General features: G+C 50.9%; 1 protein-coding gene across 2 annotated transcripts in view; it reads right to left on the bottom strand.

Annotated features, from left to right (window-relative positions):
- Nucleotides 1-11,916: 11,916 nt before the first annotated feature.
- The window catches only part of RHPN1 (rhophilin Rho GTPase binding protein 1), a 60,315-nt gene continuing 48,796 nt past the window's right edge, over nt 11,917-23,435 (bottom strand). Inside the window, exons 13-16 of one of the 2 annotated variants that reach the window (XM_063131206.1) lie at nt 22,600-22,746; nt 21,924-22,082; nt 12,284-12,529; nt 11,917-11,927 (exon numbers count right to left, since the gene is read on the bottom strand). In XM_063131206.1, coding sequence (XP_062987276.1) covers nt 12,329-12,529; nt 21,924-22,082; nt 22,600-22,746 — 507 coding nt within the window. In that variant the 3' untranslated portion in view covers nt 11,917-11,927; nt 12,284-12,328. Of the gene's footprint in view, nt 11,928-12,037; nt 12,530-21,923; nt 22,083-22,599; nt 22,747-23,435 lie in introns of those variants that run through there. The other variant, XM_063131205.1, reaches the window with a different exon arrangement.

The raw sequence follows: 23,435 nt of genomic DNA, 5'->3' as shown, positions 1-23,435 counted from the left end.
TGTCATTTCAGGTGCATCTTAGCGGATGCCTTTGACTCCCTCTAAGACAGCCTTCCTCAACTTGGGGCGCTCCAGATGTGTTGGACTACAACTCCCAGAATGCCCCAGTCAGGCTGGGGCATTCTGGGAGATGCAGTCCAACACATCTGGAGCGCCCCAGGTTGAGGAAGGCTGCTCTAAGGTTCAAGGTTTCTAAGGCCGGCGTAGGCGGAAAAGGGATCCGTGGAGACGAGGTGGAGGGTTGAAAATGGCTGATATAATCCATTATGAGCCACCCATTCCTTTAAAAATAAAAAATTCACCTGTGGCACGACACCATCACACAGAGACCGTGAGGGTTTTGCCTCCCCCCCCCACACCCTCCCCCTCCGGGCCAGTAAGAAATTATTATATAGAGGTATAAGGAAAAACAAAGATCCATTATAAATTTGCTAACAACATAGTTCTAATCCAGAGGTGTATATATCTTATTACCCAATCATTGGGACTCTTTATTTGTATGAAAGAAATGCTCTAATCTTGGGGGGTGGGTTTTTTTTTGCTATTTATTTTGTCGCTGTTTTGAAAAATTCTCCTCCATGAGTTTGACCAAAAATATATTTATTCCCTCCCTATTGCTGATAGAGCTTTCTAATTAGGAATAAAGGATTAAAAGCGCCTTTATATCATCTCTACCTAAGAGGACTGGCATTTCTTCAGAAAAAAGAAGCATTTAACTCCTCCAACAGCTGTGATCTCCCCCCCCCCTTTTAATAGAATGTTGCTGACAAATGAGGTGGAAATTGGTTAATAGTTCAAAATGCAAACCCTGCCCGCCTTTCCTTTAATTTTGATGTCTGCAGCTCCATCGCCCCTTGCTCCTCCTCACACACAAAAAAACTCTCCCCACCCCGCAAAATCACTATATTCAAAATAAGTTTCTTTGATTCATCTCCAAACCTTGCTTTCCATCACATTACTGTGGCGGATTAAAGGTAACTTTGCCCCATCCCTTGCTGGGAAATCTACTAAGTTTTATGGACTTTCAGTTTTAAGTGACGGCGACAATTCCGTTTACATTTCGATTTCTGGCCTCAACAATCCATGTGAACTAAAACTGGAGAGGGTTGTGGATGTGTGTTGTGTTTTGCTTTCACACCGAAGGGCAGCGGATTTGAGTCGCTTTTGCATTGGCTGAGTGCTGCAGGGCGTCCCCAGGAGACTAGAACCAGCGTGTCCACCTCTGTGTGGGGAATGGAGTGCCCCCCCCCGCCTGCCCCAAACTGAGATTAGTTTTGGAGGTATTTAGCTATCTTTCCTCCTTCTTCCCTCCCTGCAACATCTGTGCTGACAGGAAGTAGCACGCCATCCGTAAAACGTAGTTCATTATTACTGATGAGTGGAGAGAGGAATTCTAGTGCAGGCTACCAAGTGCGCTCATGTCTGATGCAAGCAACTACCTAACAGTGTCCGAATTCTAAGAACCGGCATCTAGTCCTTGAGAGACAAAAAGATAAACTCATCCCTTGGTTTTGGACGCTAACTGAGCAAAACCTACCCTATTTCTTCGATTCTAAGATGCACTTTCCTCCCCATATAAACATCTCTAAAAATGGGGTGCGTCTTAGAATCTTGAGTGTGTCTTAGGGTTTTTTCCCTGTTGGTGAGACTGAAATTAGTGTGCGTCTTACAATTGATGGCGTCTTACACTCGAAGAAATATGATAATATGATCAAGTGCCTTAACACCTTAATGGCCCATTACCTATCACTGACAAAGCTGAAGCGAGCCATTTACACGTGCAAAATCGGTCGTGGGCCCAAATGCCCAGGCTAAAGTGACTCCACTGCAAATAAATAGCTTTGATCCATAATATAAAAGGAATCCGTGGAGAAATACTGTGCATGTCTTAGGCTTAATGCAGGAGGCACAGGCGGAATGACGTGAGACCTTTGAAGAGAGATTCTGTCGGTTTGGAGCACATTTGCTTCCAATGGGCTACCTGCCCCACATGCAAACTTGGTTCCAGCAGTGGGGCATAACCAGGAACACCCTTCCGGGAGGCATTCTGAGGACCAGAGCTGGAGGAAAAGATCCCTGGGGCTCACCTCTCACCATCCCTCAAGGCTCCAGCAGGAGTGGGCTGGAGCTGACCAGACCCAACGTGGGATGTCACAGATGTGGTGGACAGCAGGCCTCGCTTGACTTCACTGGAGAAACGAAAAGGTGCAAATGGATTGTTAAGATACAGGAGGGTGGATTGAGGTGGAAACATTGGGATGAACTTCAGGCGTAGCCTTCCCCAACCAAAGCATGGTCATGCTCGCTGGGCATGGTGACAGTCGCTGTCTGATGCAGCCGGAGTATGCCCGGTTGGGGAACATTTTGCCAGAGGAAACAGTTGCATGAAAGGCCAGCTTTGTTGGAGACCTTCCAAGGGTTCATAGAATCATAGAATAGCAGAGGCCATCGAGTCCAACCCCCCCTGCTCAATGCAGGAATCCACCCTAAAACATCCCTGACAGATGGTTGTCCAGCTGTCTCTTGAATGCCTCTAGTGTGGGAGAGCCCACAACCTCCCTAGGTAACTGATTCCACCGTCGCACTGCTCTAACAGTTAGGAAGTTTTTCCTGATGTCCAGCTGGAATCTGGCTTCCACTCTGGGAGGATCGAGAAGAGATCCTGGCCCTCCTCTGTGTGACAGCCTTTCAAGTATTTGAAGAGTGCTCTCATCTCTTCCTGGGCATGCCTTCCTCTGGTGTCACGGTACCGCCTCTTGGAGTTACCCTGTGTATCCCACAAAGCGGAAGGTGGAAATCAAGGGAGGGGGGGCAGCTCTCCTGCTGCTGCTGTTTCATCATATGATTTGAAAGGAGGATGAGGAACCGCAGAGGAGATCCAAGCAGACTCCACGGCAGTGTCTTGCACCGTGCCATAGTTAAGGGTTGAAGTCCTGACATGCCATGGAACTCCCAAGGGGAGTACAGCTGCTGACATTCCCCAAATTTCATAACTTCTTTTGTGGTACACACATACACGAACACTGGGTGGCATCCAGATTTAGCCATATAAGAGTCCCACTGGTTTCAATGGTTCTACTTAAAGTACAGCTAAATGTGGATCCAACCCATTATCTCCTGATTTCAGGCCCATCTTTGATGGTGGCATTTGCCACGGAAGGTCTATGGGGGAGGAGGAACATGGATCTTCCATGTGTTCTATACCAGGGCTGGGGGGCTTTTGAGGTCTGCGGCCAAATCTGGCCTTCAAGACAGTCTAAATGCTTCTAAGGCTTCGTGACTGTCAGGCAGAGCTTTAAGCTACAATACGCTGGTATTTTATTTCTATTTCCGGGGTGGGGGGCTTCTGCCTTTGGCCCCTACCTCCCACTAGAGCTGCTCTAAAACAATTCAGCCCTTGGCCTGAAAGAGTTTCCTCCTGCTCAGTCTATACAGATGGACTAAACACACAGAGGAAGAGGCCTTGCTTGTGACTTCACTCGCGCCCAAGTCAGGGGCCATCTTGAAATGAGAATTTCTCTTATTGTATTTAAGACCCCAAAGGTGCGCACGCTTTTATATCTTTAAGTCCACTTAGCTCCTTGGAATCCATTCCTTTTTAAATGCAGCCTCTGCAACACCACCTTTGTACATTATTAGTGGTCAGATTTTAACTCCGGTTGAAAATGTCTTTTCATCTCTTTGTATGCAAGTGTATTTACTTTTTTTTTTTAAAAAAAGTACTGTTCCTATTTATTAAAAAAAAAGTATGATGTCCCCTCCCCCACTAATCCTGTGGCTGGGAGGGGAGGCTTTTGGTGGGAGGTTTTCTCTTTTTCCCATTATTTAAAATCATAAATACAGATTAACAAGGGCACCCCCAAACTTTGACAACAAAAGACATAACTTCAAATGGAGCAGACCTGCTCAATTCCACATGCAAAATTCCTAAGTTACAATCTCTTAAGAGTTATGCAATGATTTAAGAGCGTTACAAATTTAGGATGCAATCCTATACATATTTACCTGGCAGTAAATCCAATTGAACTCAGTGGGGCTTTCTTCTGAGTAGACATGTATGGGTGGTGGTGTTTTTTTGCAGCGTTCGCTTGTTACATTCAACAGAGAAGAATTTTCAACTCCCTTCTGAGCAAAGTGAAGGATCTATGATCACCTAGGCCTCAATCCTATGCCCACTTGCCAAGGAGTAAATCCTATCATACTCATTGGGCCTTATTTCTGAGTGGCCACATATAGGATTGCACAGTTAACTGTTTTCAACATGGCCCATGTTTCAGCTAGCCTCCATGTTGGGGGGTCATCTATTTTGAGGGTGATTTTATCAATTACCAATTTAGCCCAATAATACGTTTGTTTGAGCTCCATCTCCTTTGGAGATCATAGAATCATATCATAGAATAGCAGAGTTGGAAGGGGCCTTTAAGGCCATCGAGTCCAACCCCCTGCTCCATGCAGGAATCCACCCTAAAGCATCCCTGACAGATGGTTGTCCAGCTGCCTCTTGAAGGCCTCTAGTGTGGGAGAGCCCACCACCTCCCTAGGTAACTGATTCCATTGTCGTTCTGCTCTAACAGTCAGGAAGTTTTTCCTGATGTCCAGCTGGAATCTGGCTTCCTTTAACTTGAGCCCGTTATTCTGTGTCCTGCACTCTGGGACGATCGAGAAGAGAGTCTGATCCAGTTAATTGGATCAGTTTCTCACCAGCGTTGGCTTCTTCCTCGGCACTCACTAATCCACCAGCAGCAACCCAACTCAATGGTCTAATAACAATTCTCTTTTTAACCCCTCCCTTCAACAGCACACACACATGAATTCAACAACTTCTTAAATTTTCTGGGATTAACCACTAACTGCTCTGTAAGGTCATGAACAACAGAAAAGGTCCAAGAATTGGTGGCAGGCATGTCACCAATGAGCACAGAGCTCTGCCTCTTAACGAAAAATAAATAAGTAATTTTGGGCTGCAGTGCTATCCGTCTGACCTGCTTTGCACCAGAAAACAGGACTCTTCCTTGAAGTGTAGGATTGGTATGCTATTAACAAGTCTCTGCTGTCACAAGTAGATTCTCTGGGAGCAATTAAACGGATTTGTTGCGGTGGGCTGGTTCTTCAATCACAGCTATAAAATGTGGCGTTGAAGCCAGAATTCTTGCACACGAAAGTGCACTTGCGTTCCTATGAGCAGTTCCCGTGCATCTCTGGGTTCAGTTAGGCCAGATGAGGTTTCTAAAGGGTAAATTCTGTACACGTCGTTTCAATAACCAGAAACTGGGCTTAATTAAATGTCCTCAAACGGTCAATGGTCTTCAGATATATTGTAATATTTATGGGATATGAACCACTTTGAAAAAACAAAATGTACACATTTAATTGGGGTGGGGTGGAGGCAGATTGGACAACGGACCCAATTCTTGAGCTGCGTAAGATCTAAAGCAAAAAAGGCTATCAATGGCTACTAGCCCTGGTGGCTATGTGCCACCTCCAGAATCCGAGGCAGTAAGCCTGTGTGCACCAGTTGCTGGGGAACATGGGTGGGAGGGTGCTGTTGCATGTCCTGCTTTGTTGGTCCCTGGTTGACAGCTGGTTGGCCACTGCGTGAACAGAGTGCTGGACTAGATGGACCCTTGGTCTGCTCCAGCATGGCACTTCTGATGTTCTTAAATGTCTTAATACAGCTGTGGGAGATGCCTCGTGTTGGTTTTCTGGGCAAGATGACCAGTGTTGAGCCAGTGATGAAATTGTGTAGCTCACCAACACCTGGGATAAACATTCAAATATTTCACAGCCTATTCACCCAACTATCCAGGTGTGGGGAATTTTAGCATATGCCAGCTCCTACATCCCATCACGTGGCTCAAAATGCACTAGGTATTCACACATGCCGATTTTCACCACAGCCCACCATGCACCCCAACGGTTATGTCCGTAAGCCCTGCATTGAGAGGATGGCAATGTTATAATTGCATATAAACCCATTCAAACTTGTGGGAGGCTATTCGCAAGGTGGATCCAAGCATGGAAAAACTGATGGCGCAAAATGGCGCCATACCAGCTTGCAGTGAAGAAAGTAGCTATGGTTAAAAGCCGACCACTGGACAGGAACCTGGGTTGAGTGATAAATGGTTTAGCTGGAACTGCTTTTTCAAAAGCTAGTGTAGGATCAGACCTGAAAACGGATTCCAGATGGTCAGGACGCACAGTCAACATAAAGAACTGTCCCCACACATACCCAGTGGGTTGGACCCAGATTTAGGCATACTTGAGGGTAGATGCACTGAGATCAATGGGACCTAGGTTACTCGTGTCCATTGATTTCAATGGTTCTGCTCGAAGTATGACTAAACATGGCTCCAACTCACAGGACTTCTTCCTTTTAAGCTACGGGGTGGGTAGATGTGTGTGCCTGCAGAACGACTGGGCTGAGATTCACTGGACACCAGTTGGCCTTATCGCTGGGATGGGTGAGTGATTCCGTTTTGAGTTTCCCTTCCCTCTCCCCCAAACCCACCTGTTTAAAAATCAGATAACACCCCCCCCCCCGCTCCATTCCTGGACGTTTTCCTTGGACAATCACCTTAGGTACTGGGCAAGTAGCAAGCCAGCAAGGTCGGGCGTCTGGTCACTGGCAGTCCCAGCTGGATGGAGATGAGACGTTTCTCTAGGATGCTGCAGGCGGGCCTCCGGGGCCGTTTAGAGGGGCAACCTACTGTGTAACGTTGTCTGACTAACTCTTGTAATTATGAAGCATGGAAATGTAGATGCAACTCCATGTTGTGTGAATAAAAGATGAATATGGGCATCCTTCAGGGGACTCCTGTGCTTGATTCTTGAGGCCTCGGGGTCCAAACCAACGCAGCTGCCTTGTGCTGAATCAGACCATGGGGGTCATCTCTTCCAGCTTCCCCCAACCTGGTGCCCTCCAGATATTAGACTGCAGGCTGGGAGTGATGGGGGGTTTGTAGTCCTGCACATCTGGAGGACACACAGTGGAGGAAGGCTGACCTAGCCTCCTGAGGTCTGGTCTGTCTTCTAGTACCAGTGGCTCCAGGGTATTAAAACTTCACTGAGGCCTCTTTTACTCAGAGAACTCATAATGCGTCCTCTTTCCACTCAACCAGGCCTCTTCCCCACTGGTGTGTGTCATGCCAAGGCCAGGCAACAGGCCTAATGCCTTGGGCCACTTCCCTGGGACAGATGTATCACCCCAGCACCCCATACACACAACAGCCAAATTGGAAATAGGGTCTCCTCTATTTCTGTTACATATTTCTTTACCATAAGAACTGCTCCAATCCTGCCAACCTTCCTGGGATAATATACCACCAGCTGTGCCAGGACTCCAGGGAAAGCCTACGGTAGCTCTCCTTTCCAAATCCCTGATTTCTTGCCCCTTATGGCCCTGTTGCCAAACTTCTTTTGATTTGAAGCCCTCTGGACAAGGAGCCACCTTTGGGTTTTTATAGGGTGACCATATGGGAAAGGAGGACCGGGCCCCTGAATCTTTTAACAGTTGCATAGAAAAGGGAATTTCAGCAGCTGTCATTTGTATGCACGTAGCACCTGGTGAAATTCCCTCTTCATCACAACAGTTAAAGCTGCAGGAGCTATACTAAAGTGACAAGATACAAGAGGGCAAGGCTCCTGCAGCTTTATCTGTTGTGATGAAGAGGGACTTTCACCAGGTGCTGTATTCATATAAAGGACACCTACTGAAATTCCCTTTTCTATACAACTGTTAAAGATACAGGAGCCCTGTCCTCCTTTTCATATGGTCACCCTATTTTTTATGTCCTGGAAATGCTTCATGGGTCTAGGTCAGGGCTATTTCTTGTGATGGGGGACACTACAACCCCACCACTCCCTCCAATGGCAGATACTGAGAAGCTGGCCATGGTTACTTGGTGGAGAAAAAAACCACACACACCACACATGCTCTGAGGCACTCTTTTTTATTGCTATATCACATTTTCCAAGGCTGAATTCAGGCAATGAAAGCAGGTGCTACAGTTGAGTGTGGGTTCAAATCAACGCTGTCAGTATTAAATAAGAGGCAGGAAAACAGAGACGATGCACCTCCCATGGGTTCCAAAGAAATCCGGCCCTCTGGATCACACCGCCCCCTCCTTCCCAAACACAAGAATTGAAAACTGGAGGCAGAAACACTTTTTATCATATCTCTGGTGTGCTGCTGATTTTAAATCATAAATGGGGACTCTGCAAAAAACAGAAAGGACTCCAGGAGCCAAGTGAGTCATGCTGCAAATACACACGGAGCACTATGTTGCCACATAACGCAGTGCTGAGTTCGCCTCCCAATTAAATTAATGCTTGTGAGTTCAGAAGCCTCAATGACAAAAATCGAGGCATTGGACAGAAAACTGCCTAAAAAAACAACACCCCCCCCCATTTTTAAGAACATTGGAAGCTGCTTCCTACTGAGTCCCTCGGTCTGTTAGGCCAATATTGTCAACACTGACAGGCAGCAACGGCTCTCCAAGGGTTCCAAGTAGGGATCCAGGTCTACCTAGAGATGCGGAGGACTGAACTTGAGTCTTTCTGCATGCAAATCTGCCACAAAATCCGCCGGGAATTTCCATGGGAAGAGCCACCGTCATCAAAGGCATCTGTCGGTTTCACGGGCAGGACTGCCAACGTTTCACCCAGCTCCCGCAGCTATGCCCGTAATAGCAACCTGATCTCCAGCAATTAGCAGGTGAGGATATCCCTGCCATGAAGAGCTCTACTCGCTGCCTATCAACCCACGCTTCATTGGGTGTGGGGGGGTGCGCTGAAGGGGCTGGTTGTAAAAACAGGACTCTGATGCGTGTGGCGAAACGTTCTCACATAAAGGCTTTCCGAGGATTATATAAAAAAATAAAACCGTATCTTCCCCGCCCCCTCCAAAACAAGAACAACGGGTGATCAACTTCTCGGCAGGGCAGGTGTTCCTAAATGAGCAGCTAATGCGGCAGATATCCAGCTAAAAAAGGAAGTTCGGTTTATTATTATTATTATTAAGTTACATTAAACTATAAATTAGTTTCTGCGTTTGAGCAGCTAAGGGATTTAAAATCAAAACAAAACTCCGCTGCTACAGATGCAAAAATGACAAGCGTCTGCCAATCGGATGGCATTTGCTCTCCAAAAAAAGGGACAGGCTGCCCGCGCCCCCAGGTAGGTCCTTTTGCTTTCAGCGCCTCGGTGCGATGGCCGGCGTTCAAAATGGGCCCAGCTGATGCTGCAAAGCCATGCACACTTACCTGGGAGGAGGTCCCGTTGAACTCAATGGAGCTCATATCCAAGTAGGCGTGCACGGAATGGCACAGTTGGTATCCAGACTGCCTTCTCGTGAGGTGTGCCGCTTGAAACGCTTACACAAGCGGCCGGCTGCCACTAGCTCGGTTGGGAATGTGGTGCGTTGCAGTTGATCTCTTGACGGTGGGACACAGTGGTGCAGATGTTTGGGGACGGGGGGTATTTGGATGCACCCCCCCTTGCGGCAGGCGACTAGACTGGGCGGCCTTGTAGGGCCCCCTCCCACCCCTTGGTCTCCACATCTGGGAAACAGGCACAGAGCCACGTCAGACTCCAAGAGCAAAGCAGCAGGTTTTCCGGTGCAAGCAGGGAACAGGCACCAGAGCCCGTTTGTGGAGGTTGGGAGCCCTTCGTGCCGCAGAAGGAAACTGAAACCCAGAGCACTCCTTGGGGGCTTTTGCACCTGTGTCAAGGGGCCAGCAAACGAGCTGCTTTCACCTGTGGCGGCTGGTGGCTCTTCGTTTGCTTGCTAGCTGGTTTCCTGACTTGGGTATAGGAAGTCTCCCAAAAGGAGGGTCTCCCAGGCACCCGGTTGGACACCGCAGCTCTACGTGAAGGGCCTAAGGACGCTTGGCCCGGGAGAACAGGTGTCACCGAGTGCAGGGCAAAGCCCACCCCGAAGTCCTAGACAGGGCTGTGCAGATTGCACCGTCCCGCCACTGAGCTCACCTGCAGTGTTTGCTGGGCAAAACCTTTTGCTCATTGGCTGGAGCTACGTTTTTCTTTCTCCATGGTTCTCAGCAGAGCTGAGTTTCCCCCTCCAAAAACTGGCCTACTGGGGAACTGGATTCGATGAGGTCCTGGTTCCCCTCGATTTGGCCCTGGTTAGGCCTCATCTAGAGTATTGCGTCCAGTTCTGGGCTCCACAATTCAAGAAGGACACAGACAAGCTGGAGCGTGTTCAGAGGAGGGCAACCAGGATGATCAGGGGTCTGGAAACAAAGCCCTATGAAGAGAGACTGAAAGAACTGGGCAGGTTTAGCCTGGAGAAGAGAAGACTGAAGGGAGACAGGATAGCACTCTTCCAATACTTAAAAGGTTGTCACACAGAGGAGGGCCAGAAGCTCTTCTCGATCCTCCCAGAGTGCAGGACACGGAATAAGGGGCTCAAGTTACAGGAAGCCAGATTCTGGCTGGACATCAGGAAAAACTTCCTGTTAGAGCAGTACAAACCCATGACCTAGGGAGGTGGTGGGCTCTTCCACCCTAGAGGCCTTCAAGAGGCAGGTGGACAGCCATCTGTCAGGGATGCTTTAAGGTGGATTCCTGCATTGAGCAGGGGGTTGGACTCGATGGCCTTGTAGGACCCTTCCAATTCTACTCGCCTATGATTCTAAGTGGCAGAACCTAGGCCAGTTCCCTTCAACCTCATGCTCTCCAGGTGTCTTGGACTTACAACGTCCAGCATCCCCCAGCCAGGGGAATACCCCTGCTCCACTTTATACAGAACTGGGATAGAGCCAGATCAAAGCAAATAGCTCTGCAGGTGACTCAGTTTCCCCTCTGTTAGTTGGAGGCCCGCGGGGCACGGGCTGCATTAGCGACTTTGACTGGTTTCAGGGCGGCAGCTTCTTCCCAAGGCAGCCGTGGGGGCTGGCGTCCTGCGACAGAGGTGGGCGTCCTAAAGGGGCGGCTCTTACCACCCCCCAAATACGGCAAGTGCCCAGGCTCTGCGGAAGAAGCCATGAGAACCGAGCCCACGTGAGAAGACCGCTGCTTTGCACTGCTGAAGCGTCCACAGAGTTGAGCGGGGACCCCAGTCGCCAGCTGCTCTTATCCCTGCTCTAAAACAGGGGTGACATCGAAACAAGCCACTCCAGACTTTTGTAGAAAATATATAAGAGAGGAGAACTCCTCAAACTTCCTGCGGGAGTTCCCCTGCCCCCAACGCTAGATCTTTGAACTAGGTAGGAAGGATGAGAAATGCTTAAAACAAGTTGCTCCTTGTCTTGTCCTGGCACCGAAAAAGCGCTTTATGCAGTGCTCAAGATGCTTTGATGCACATTTTCTTGTTGCAACAACCCTGTAATGCATCATCACCCTCAAATTGCAGGTGGGGGTTGAGGGTGAGAGCAAGGCTTGCTTAAGGCTGGGTCGTGGGCAGAATCTGAACAGGGGACCTCCTGATCCGAAGCTCAGCCTCCTAGCTGCAAGCCCCTGCCCACGCTTCCTGTGGAGCTCAGCGGAACATGCGCGGCATTGCGCTGCGAGCTGCCGTGTTAAACGTGCTCCCTGTTGAACCACGTTTACCCTTCTGCTTCTGCAAAAAGCTTGAAAAACGGCACGCCTGCTTCGCTCTGCTTCCTCCCTCCAGATGGATCCACCTGTAGCTACTCTGGGGATTGATCTCCCGGACCTTTTTAACATCCCCCTCCCCCCAGCTGTGAGCTGAAATCCAGGCGGGCTTCTCAAGCTGCGTGACTTGGAGCAGAACTCAGGGCTCCGGAGACCACCGCGATATCATGCTGAGCAGAGCAAGAAGGCTCCTGCTGGCACCACCCCAAGCGGCCGGGGCTCCTTGGGCTCTGGTGGACCAGGCAGCCGCATCCGTTGCTCAGGGGCGGCTTCGGCAGATGGAGATAAGAACTGGCCAAAGGACCTCCCGGGACTCTCTGAACCCTCCGGCACTGGCAGCCCACAGAGGCTCATGGTTTTAAGAACTTAAGGAGGGATTGGCTGGTCACAGAGCCTCCAGGAACGCATCCCAGAGAGGCTGGTCACATGCCTCCAGGAAAGCCACAACCACCCGCTGCTGCCCTCTCCACTTGCCCGCCCCCAGCACCTGCCATGGAGAGGTAGACAGCCCCTGACCACAGAGGCTCGCTTTAGCTACCAGGTGTTTGTAACCTCCCCCTCACTGGGTCGTCTTCCAGAAGCCGGCCTCGGTGGACACAACCCTAGACCCCGCTGCCACCTCCCGCGCTCAACGCCAAGCGTGGCCGGCTCGGGGGCAACCTCCCCGTGACACCCGTCGCTTCCTTCTCCGGTCCAGGGGCGGGACGGCCGGAGCCCCTCAGCAGGCCAACTCATTGTCCCCCACGGCGGAGAAGGGCAGGCTGTAGGTGCTGCCGCTCTTGCTGCGTTTGCTCCTCTTGCCCCAGGCCAGGAGCGTGGCCGCCCCTTTGCTCTGCATCAGCGTCTTCCGGCTGTTCTCCTTGTTGCTCTTCTGCAGGCCGCCGGTGCCCGGAGACATGGCCGAGGGCTTCTTGTCCCCCTGCAGGAGGGGGAAAAAAAAGAGCGGAATGGAGGAGGCGGCGGCGGCACGAGAACATTAACTGCTATGGTGGCCACCGTTTAGCACCTGCCGAGAATAAACATGCCACGTGGAAAGCCACAGAATGAAAAGCATCCACGGAAAGGAGCCAGAACCATCATCGTAGCTGAAATTTTAAGACAGCAGCGGCGGCAGCGGCGGCGGCCACCAGAACCTAGGAGTCACCACTGAGAACACGTCGAGGACAAGAGGAGTCGGGAAATGAACTGGACAGGCTTTGTTGAAAGCCCAGTGGGGCCTCTTCCTCTCGATGGTGGTGGTGGGAGGAGATGGGGGTGTCAAATTGGGGGTGACAAATTCAGCCTTTCTGAACAGTCCTGCTCTTCCTCTTCCCTCCCAAGCAGCAGTGAGACAAAATGGCTGGGTGGGTTGTGTGTGTGTGTGTGTGTCTTTTTTGGGAAAGGCCACATCTCAAAATGCTGGAAAACGTATTTTATTTATTTATTTATTTATTTACTTTAGACCAGCCTTCCTCAACCTGGGGCGCTCCAGATGTGTTGGACTGCATCTCCCAGAATGCCCCAGCCAGCTGGCTGGGGCATTCTGGGAGTTGTAGTCCAACACATCTGGAGCGCCCCAGGTTGAGGAAGGCTGCTTTAGACCCATCCTTTCCACCCCCTAAAAAACTGCATTTTAAGCCCCACGTATTTCACCCACTAGGGCCTCCCCCTTCAGGGGAAAGTGTTTTAAAACGGCTGCAAAATATGTTTCAGATCAGTACATGCTTTCATCACTTGCCAAATTTGAGTTTTGGAAACATATAGTTATCAGAGGCATTTCTCGACACATCCCCTAAAGCCGGCCTGAGTGGGCTGAAATGTGTCGGCTTAAATAAAATATAAATGTTTCATATCTTGAGATGGTCCCTCCTTTTTTGGGGTGGTTTTCCAGTGGACGCTACCCGTTTCCTGCCCTTTGGTTCCTTGTGAAAACTTCCACTGCCCCCACTGGCTTGCAAAAAGGCGCTCCTCGAATTTGCTCCAGCGTGAACTGGGGCGAAAATGTCCACCCCCTGTAAAACGGCAAGTGTCACATTCAAGGAGGCGATCCGTAACAAGATGAACAGTGCAATCCTCCTCCCTCTCTCAGCAAAGCGCAGGCCATGAGAAGCGGTGGGAGCATGCCGTGTGTTGCAATAGAATCACTGCAATGGTGGGATCAGGCCCATTGGATAGTTATTCCCAATGGAGTCATGCCCATGGATCAGGCCCAATGGAGACATTGCAATGGTGGGATCAGGCCCATTGGAACCCTGCCCAAGTCATGTCCAATCATGGATCATGCCCAACGGAGACATTGCAATGGTGGGATCAGGCCCATTGGAACCCTGCCCAAGTCATGCCCGATCATGGATCAGGCCCAGCGGAGTCATTGCAATGGTGGGATCAGGCCCATTGGAACCCTGCCCAAGTCATGCCCAATCATGGATCATGCCCAACGGAGACATTGCAATGGTGGGATCAGGCCCATTGGATAGTTATTCCCAATGGAGTCATGCCCAATCATGGATCATGCCCAACGGAGACATTGCAATGGTGGGATCAGGCCCATTGGAACCCTGCCCAAGTCATGCCCGATCATGGATCATGCCCAACGGAGACATTGCAATGGTGGGATCAGGCCCATTGGATAGTTATTCCCAATGGAGTCATGCCCAATCATGGATCATGCCCAATGGAGACATTGCAATGGTGGGATCAGGCCCATTGGATAGTTATTCCCAATGGAGTCATGCAAATGGATCATGCCCAACGGAGTCATTGCAATGGTGGGATCAGGCCCATTGGAACCCTGCCCAAGTCATGCCCAATCATGGATCATGCCCAACGGAGACATTGCAATGGTGGGATCAGGCCCATTGGATAGTTATTCCCAATGGAGTCATGCAAATGGATCATGCCCAACGGAGTCATTGCAATGGTGGGATCAGGCCCATTGGAACCCTACCCAAGTCATGCCCAATCATGGATCATGCCCAACGGAGACATTGCAATGGTGGGATCAGGCCCATTGGATAGTTATTCCCAATGGAGTCATGCAAATGGATCATGCCCAACGGAGTCATTGCAATGGTGGGATCAGGCCCATTGGAACCCTGCCCAAGTCATGCCCAATCATGGATCATGCCCAACGGAGACATTGCAATGGTGGGATCAGGCCCACTGGATAGTTATTCCCAATGGAGTCATGCCCATGGATCATGCCCAACGGAGACATTGCAATGGTGGGATCAGGCCCATTGGAACCCTGTCCAAGTCATGCCCGATCATGGATCATGCCCAACGGAGTCATTGCAATGGTGGGATCAGGCCCATTGGAACCCTGTCCAAGTCATGCCCAATCATGGATCATGCCCAACGGAGTCATTGCAATGGTGGGATCAGGCCCATTGGATAGTTATTCCCAATGGAGTCATGCCCATGGATCATGCCCAACGGAGACATTGCAATGGTGGGATCAGGCCTATTGGAACCCTGCCCAAGTCATGCCCGATCATGGATCATGCCCAACGGAGACATTGCAATGGTGGGATCAGGCCCATTGGATAGTTATTCCCAATGGAGTCATGCCCATGGATCAGGCCCAACGGAGACATTGCAATGGTGGGATCAGGCCCATTGGAACCCTGTCCAAGTCATGCCCGATCATGGATCATGCCCAACGGAGACATTGCAATGGTGGGATCAGGCCCATTGGAACCCTGCCCAAGTCATGCCCGATCATGGATCATGCCCAACGGAGACATTGCAATGGTGGGATCAGGCCCATTGGAACCCTGCCCAAGTCATGCCCAATCATGGATCATGCCCAACGGAGACATTGCAATGGTGGGATCAGGCCCATTGGATAGTTATTCCCAATGGAGTCATGCCCATGGATCATGCCCAACGGAGACATTGCAATGGTGGGATCAGGCCCATTGGATAGTTATTCCCAATGGAGTCATGCCCATGGATCATGCCCAACGGAGACATTGCAATGGTGGGATCAGGCCCATTGGAACCCTTTCCAAGTCATGCCCGATCATGGATCATGCCCAACGGAGACATTGCAATGGTGGGATCAGGCCCATTGGAACCCTGCCCAAGTCATGCCCGATCATGGATCATGCCCAACGGAGACATTGCAATGGTGGGATCAGGCCCATTGGAACCCTGCCCAAGTCATGTCCAATCATGGATCATGCCCAACGGAGACATTGCAATGGTGGGATCAGGCCCATTGGATAGTTATTCCCAATGGAGTCATGCAAATGGATCATGCCCAACGGAGTCATTGCAATGGTGGGATCAGGCCCATTGGAACCCTGCCCAAGTCATGCCCAATCATGGATCATGCCCAACGGAGACATTGCAATGGTGGGATCAGGCCCATTGGATAGTTATTCCCAATGGAGTCATGCCCAATCATGGATCATGCCCAATGGAGACATTGCAATGGTGGGATCAGGCCCATTGGATAGTTATTCCCAATGGAGTCATGCAAATGGATCATGCCCAACGGAGTCATTGCAATGGTGGGATCAGGCCCATTGGAACCCTGCCCAAGTCATGCCCAATCATGGATCATGCCCAACGGAGACATTGCAATGGTGGGATCAGGCCCATTGGATAGTTATTCCCAATGGAGTCATGCAAATGGATCATGCCCAACGGAGTCATTGCAATGGTGGGATCAGGCCCATTGGAACCCTGCCCAAGTCATGCCCAATCATGGATCATGCCCAACGGAGACATTGCAATGGTGGGATCAGGCCCATTGGATAGTTATTCCCAATGGAGTCATGCAAATGGATCATGCCCAACGGAGACATTGCAATGGTGGGATCAGGCACATTGGAACCTTGCCCAAGTCATGCCCAATCATGGATCATGCCCAACGGAGACATTGCAATGGTGGGATCAGGCCCATTGGAACCCTGCCCGAGTCATGCCCAATCATGAATCATGCCCAACGGAGACATTGCAATGGTGGGATCAGGCCCATTGGAACCCTGCCCAAGTCATGCCCGATCATGGATCATGCCCAACGGAGACATTGCAATGGTGGGATCAGGCCCATTGGATAGTTATTCCCAATGGAGTCATGCAAATGGATCATGCCCAACGGAGTCATTGCAATGGTGGGATCAGGCCCATTGGATAGTTATTCCCAATGGAGTCATGCAAATGGATCATGCCCAACGGAGACATTGCAATGGTGGGATCAGGCACATTGGAACCTTGCCCAAGTCATGCCCAATCATGGATCATGCCCAACGGAGACATTGCAATGGTGGGATCAGGCCCATTGGAACCCTGCCCAAGTCATGCCCAATCATGGATCATGCCCAACGGAGACATTGCAATGGTGGGATCAGGCCCACTGGAACCTTGCCCAAGTCATGCCCGATCATGGATCATGCCCAACGGAGACATTGCAATGGTGGGATCAGGCCCATTGGAACCCTGCCCAAGTCATGCCCAATCATGGATCATGCCCAACGGAGACATTGCAATGGTGGGATCAGGCCCATTGGATAGTTATTCCCAATGGAGTCATGCAAATGGATCATGCCCAACGGAGACATTGCAATGGTGGGATCAGGCACATTGGAACCTTGCCCAAGTCATGCCCAATCATGGATCATGCCCAATGGAGACATTGCAATGGTGGGATCAGGCCCATTGGATAGTTATTCCCAATGGAGTCATGCAAATGGATCATGCCCAACGGAGTCATTGCAATGGTGGGATCAGGCCCATTGGAACCCTGCCCAAGTCATGCCCAATCATGGATCATGCCCAACGGAGACATTGCAATGGTGGGATCAGGCCCATTGGAACCCTGCCCAAGTCATGCCCAATCATGGATCATGCCCAACGGAGACATTGCAATGGTGGGATCAGGCCCATTGGAACCCTGCCCAAGTCATGCCCGATCATGGATCAGGCCCAGCGGAGTCATTGCAATGGTGGGATCAGGCCCATTAGATAGTTATTCCCAATGGAGTCATGCAAATGGATCATGCCCAACGGAGTCATTGCAATGGTGGGATCAGGCCCATTGGAACCCTGCCCAAGTCATGCCCAATCATGGATCATGCCCAACGGAGACATTGCAATGGTGGGATCAGGCCCACTGGAACCTTGCCCAAGTCATGCCCAATCATGGATCATGCCCAACGGAGACATTGCAATGGTGGGATCAGGCCCATTGGATAGTTATTCCCAATGGAGTCATGCAAATGGATCATGCCCAACGGAGTCATTGCAATGGTGGGATCAGGCCCATTGGAACCCTGCCCAAGTCATGCCCAATCATGGATCATGCCCAACGGAGACATTGCAATGGTGGGATCAGGCCCATTGGATAGTTATTCCCAATGGAGTCATGCCCAATCATGGATCATGCCCAACGGAGACATTGCAATGGTGGGATCAGGCCCATTGGAACCCTGCCCAAGTCATGCCCGATCATGGATCATGCCCAACGGAGACATTGCAATGGTGGGATCAGGCCCATTGGATAGTTATTCCCAATGGAGTCATGCAAATGGATCATGCCCAACGGAGTCATTGCAATGGTGGGATCAGGCCCATTGGATAGTTATTCCCAATGGAGTCATGCAAATGGATCATGCCCAACGGAGTCATTGCAATGGTGGGATCAGGCCCATTGGAACCCTGCCCAAGTCATGCCCAATCATGGATCATGCCCAACGGAGACATTGCAATGGTGGGATCAGGCACATTGGAACCTTGCCCAAGTCATGCCCAATCATGGATCATGCCCAACGGAGACATTGCAATGGTGGGATCAGGCCCATTGGATAGTTATTCCCAATGGAGTCATGCAAATGGATCATGCCCAACGGAGACATTGCAATGGTGGGATCAGGCCCATTGGAACCCTGCCCAAGTCATGCCCAATCATGGATCATGCCCAACGGAGACATTGCAATGGTGGGATCAGGCCCACTGGATAGTTATTCCCAATGGAGTCATGCCCATGGATCATGCCCAACGGAGACATTGCAATGGTGGGATCAGGCCCATTGGAACCCTGCCCAAGTCATGCCCAATCATGGATCATGCCCAACGGAGACATTGCAATGGTGGGATCAGGCACATTGGAACCTTGCCCAAGTCATGCCCAATCATGGATCATGCCCAACGGAGACATTGCAATGGTGGGATCAGGCCCATTGGATAGTTATTCCCAATGGAGTCATGCCCAATCATGGATCATGCCCAACGGAGACATTGCAATGGTGGGATCAGGCCCATTGGAACCCTGCCCAAGTCATGCCCAATCATGGATCATGCCCAACGGAGACATTGCAATGGTGGGATCAGGCCCATTGGATAGTTATTCCCAATGGAGTCATGCAAATGGATCATGCCCAACGGAGACATTGCAATGGTGGGATCAGGCCCATTGGAACCCTGCCCAAGTCATGCCCAATCATGGATCATGCCCAACGGAGACATTGCAATGGTGGGATCAGGCACATTGGAACCTTGCCCAAGTCATGCCCAATCATGGATCATGCCCAACGGAGACATTGCAATGGTGGGATCAGGCCCATTGGATAGTTATTCCCAATGGAGTCATGCCCAATCATGGATCATGCCCAACGGAGACATTGCAATGGTGGGATCAGGCCCATTGGATAGTTATTCCCAATGGAGTCATGCAAATGGATCATGCCCAACGGAGTCATTGCAATGGTGGGATCAGGCCCATTGGAACCCTGCCCAAGTCATGCCCAATCATGGATCATGCCCAACGGAGACATTGCAATGGTGGGATCAGGCCCATTGGATAGTTATTCCCAATGGAGTCATGCAAATGGATCATGCCCAACGGAGACATTGCAATGGTGGGATCAGGCCCATTGGAACCCTGCCCAAGTCATGCCCAATCATGGATCATGCCCAACGGAGACATTGCAATGGTGGGATCAGGCCCACTGGATAGTTATTCCCAATGGAGTCATGCCCATGGATCATGCCCAACGGAGACATTGCAATGGTGGGATCAGGCCCATTGGAACCCTGCCCAAGTCATGCCCAATCATGGATCATGCCCAACGGAGACATTGCAATGGTGGGATCAGGCACATTGGAACCTTGCCCAAGTCATGCCCAATCATGGATCATGCCCAACGGAGACATTGCAATGGTGGGATCAGGCCCATTGGATAGTTATTCCCAATGGAGTCATGCCCAATCATGGATCATGCCCAACGGAGACATTGCAATGGTGGGATCAGGCCCATTGGAACCCTGCCCAAGTCATGCCCAATCATGGATCATGCCCAACGGAGACATTGCAATGGTGGGATCAGGCCCATTGGATAGTTATTCCCAATGGAGTCATGCAAATGGATCATGCCCAACGGAGACATTGCAATGGTGGGATCAGGCCCATTGGAACCCTGCCCAAGTCATGCCCAATCATGGATCATGCCCAACGGAGACATTGCAATGGTGGGATCAGGCACATTGGAACCTTGCCCAAGTCATGCCCAATCATGGATCATGCCCAACGGAGACATTGCAATGGTGGGATCAGGCCCATTGGATAGTTATTCCCAATGGAGTCATGCCCAATCATGGATCATGCCCAACGGAGACATTGCAATGGTGGGATCAGGCCCATTGGATAGTTATTCCCAATGGAGTCATGCAAATGGATCATGCCCAACGGAGTCATTGCAATGGTGGGATCAGGCCCATTGGAACCCTGCCCAAGTCATGCCCAATCATGGATCATGCCCAACGGAGACATTGCAATGGTGGGATCAGGCCCATTGGAACCCTGCCCAAGTCATGCCCAATCATGGATCATGCCCAACGGAGACATTGCAATGGTGGGATCAGGCCCACTGGATAGTTATTCCCAATGGAGTCATGCCCATGGATCATGCCCAACGGAGACATTGCAATGGTGGGATCAGGCCCATTGGAACCCTGCCCAAGTCATGCCCAATCATGGATCATGCCCAACGGAGACATTGCAATGGTGGGATCAGGCACATTGGAACCCTGCCCAAGTCATGCCCAATCATGGATCATGCCCAACGGAGACATTGCAATGGTGGGATCAGGCCCACTGGATAGTTATTCCCAATGGAGTCATGCCCATGGATCAGGCCCAACGGAGACATTGCAATGGTGGGATCAGGCCCATTGGAACCCTGTCCAAGTCATGCCCAATCATGGATCATGCCCAACGGAGTCATTGCAATGGTGGGATCAGGCCCATTGGAACCCTGCCCAAGTCATGCCCAATCATGGATCATGCCCAACGGAGACATTGCAATGGTGGGATCAGGCCTATTGGAACCCTGCCCAAGTCATGCCCAATCATGGATCAGGCCCAACGGAGACATTGCAATGGTGGGATCAGGCCCATTGGAACCCTGTCCAAGTCATGCCCGATCATGGATCATGCCCAACGGAGTCATTGCAATGGTGGGATCAGGCCCATTGGAACCCTGTCCAAGTCATGCCCAATCATGCATCATGCCCAACGGAGTCATTGCAATGGTGGGATCAGGCCCATTGGATAGTTATTCCCAATGGAGTCATGCCCATGGATCAGGCCCAACGGAGACATTGCAATGGTGGGATCAGGCCTATTGGAACCCTGCCCAAGTCATGCCCGATCATGGATCATGCCCAACGGAGACATTGCAATGGTGGGATCAGGCCCATTGGATAGTTATTCCCAATGGAGTCATGCCCAATCATGGATCATGCCCAACGGAGACATTGCAATGGTGGGATCAGGCCCATTGGATAGTTATTCCCAATGGAGTCATGCCCATGGATCATGCCCAACGGAGACATTGCAATGGTGGGATCAGGCCCATTGGATAGTTATTCCCAATGGAGTCATGCCCAATCATGGATCATGCCCAACGGAGACATTGCAATGGTGGGATCAGGCCCATTGGATAGTTATTCCCAATGGAGTCATGCCCATGGATCATGCCCAACGGAGACATTGCAATGGTGGGATCAGGCCCATTGGATAGTTATTCCCTGTAGGGCAATGGGTCTGCGCAGGGGGGCTTCTCTCTGGATCGTGGCCACCAGAGCTCATCCCACAGAGAATCACATGGACGCTTCTCTTGCTCTGAACCAGGGATGAGCAGAAGGTGGCGCTCCAGAGGCTTCGGATTTCAACTCCCAGCGTTCCTGACCATTGGTCACACTAGCCGAGGCTTCTGGGTGTTGGAGTCCAAAACATCTGGAGAACTACCTGCCGCCCACCACCCCTGTGCAAAGCTGTGCACACCTGTCCCCCGACAGTGCTCCGAGGGAGCCAGTGGTGGCCTTACCGTGCTTTGCCCTTCGGAGTAGTGCAGGGTGATCACGCCGACCTCCGCGCCCTCGTCCCCGGAAACCTTCAGCAACTGCACCACCTCAGCATGCTTGGACCACTTGCAATCCTGGCCGTCGACGGAGACAATATAGTCACCTTCTTTCAGTCCAGCTGCCTAAAAACCCATCAAGCGAAAACATGTTGAAGCAAGGGCGCCCGGTGTGTGAGAGCCGGCAATGGTCAAGGTGACAAAGAACATTAGCGAGCCGAGAGGGATAGACGGGAGTACACACAGCGGACGGGAGAAAAGATATGGGGTTGCCACCAGACCAGTCAATTAAGCTAAACCAAGAACAACTGGTCCCCAGCATCTGTTGTTAAGACCGTGCACCATCCCTGGACATGAGGCTCAGTTTAGCTAGCATGGAAGATCGCTGCTGATGGACTTCTCTTCTCCTCCTCAAATTTTGCATGACCCTTAAAGCTATCTGAGCTAGTCGCTGTCAACAAATCCTCTGACAGCAAACTCCATGCTAATTTTGCCTTGTCTGTGCTGATTCGGCTGCCAGCCAGCGAACGTCGCTGCTACGCTTCACTTGTTCCCTGGTTCTGAAGGGGCCCCTTCCCTTGGGAGTCTCTTCACTGGGCCCTTTAAGTCTTCGCCATGAACAGCAACAAAATCAGCGACTCACCGCCGCGCAACCTCCGGCAATGACTCCGGCGATGAGGACCGGGGAATCCCCTCGGAGGGTGAAGCCAAAGCCGTTCTCTCCTCGGACCAGGCGGACCGTCCGCGGGGGGTGCCACTTGTTCTTGGCAGAGAAAACCGACAGTGGGCCCTGGGGGCGGCAGATGGCGCATTACGGGAGGACTGGGGCGGATGGCAGACTGTTTGCAGTTTGTTTATTTATTTATTGTATTCACATCTTGCCTTTTTTCTCCAAGGAACCCAAGGTGGCTTACATAATTGAAGATTGAGGGGAGACATGATAGCACTCTTCAAATACTCGAAAGGTTGTCACACAGAGGAGGGCCAGGATCTCTTCTCGATCCTCCCAGAATGTGGGGCACGGAATAATGGGCTCAAGTTACAGGAAGCCAGATTCCAGCTGGACATCAGGAAAAACGTCCTGACTGTTAGAGCAGTACGACAATGGAATCATTTCCCTAGGGAGGTTGTGGGCTCTCCCACACTAGAGGCCTTCAAGAGGCAGCTGGAGAACCATCTGTCAGGGATGCTTTAGGGTGGATTCCTGCGTTGAGCAGGGGGTTGGACTCGATGGCCTTGTAGGCCCCTTCCAACTCTGCTATTCTATGATTCTAATCCTTCTCCTCTCCATTTTATCCTGTCTAGTCAAGGGAAGGACTCAGGGGTTATCCCAGGACGGGGTCCAATTCCTCTCCACATAAAGCAACGAGCTCATCACCCGAGACCCAGCTAATCTGAACATAAGAACTTAGGAAGTGCCCTGATGCTGGATCATACCAAGGGTCCATCTAGTCCAGCACTCTGTTCACACAGTGGCCA

This window comes from Elgaria multicarinata, chromosome 7 (assembly GCF_023053635.1).
Source record: "Elgaria multicarinata webbii isolate HBS135686 ecotype San Diego chromosome 7, rElgMul1.1.pri, whole genome shotgun sequence".
In the NCBI taxonomy this organism is placed as follows: Eukaryota; Metazoa; Chordata; class Lepidosauria; order Squamata; family Anguidae; genus Elgaria; species Elgaria multicarinata.
The sequence above is the reverse complement of the archived record's forward strand: the minus strand, read 5'-3'. Positions and strand labels throughout refer to the sequence as shown.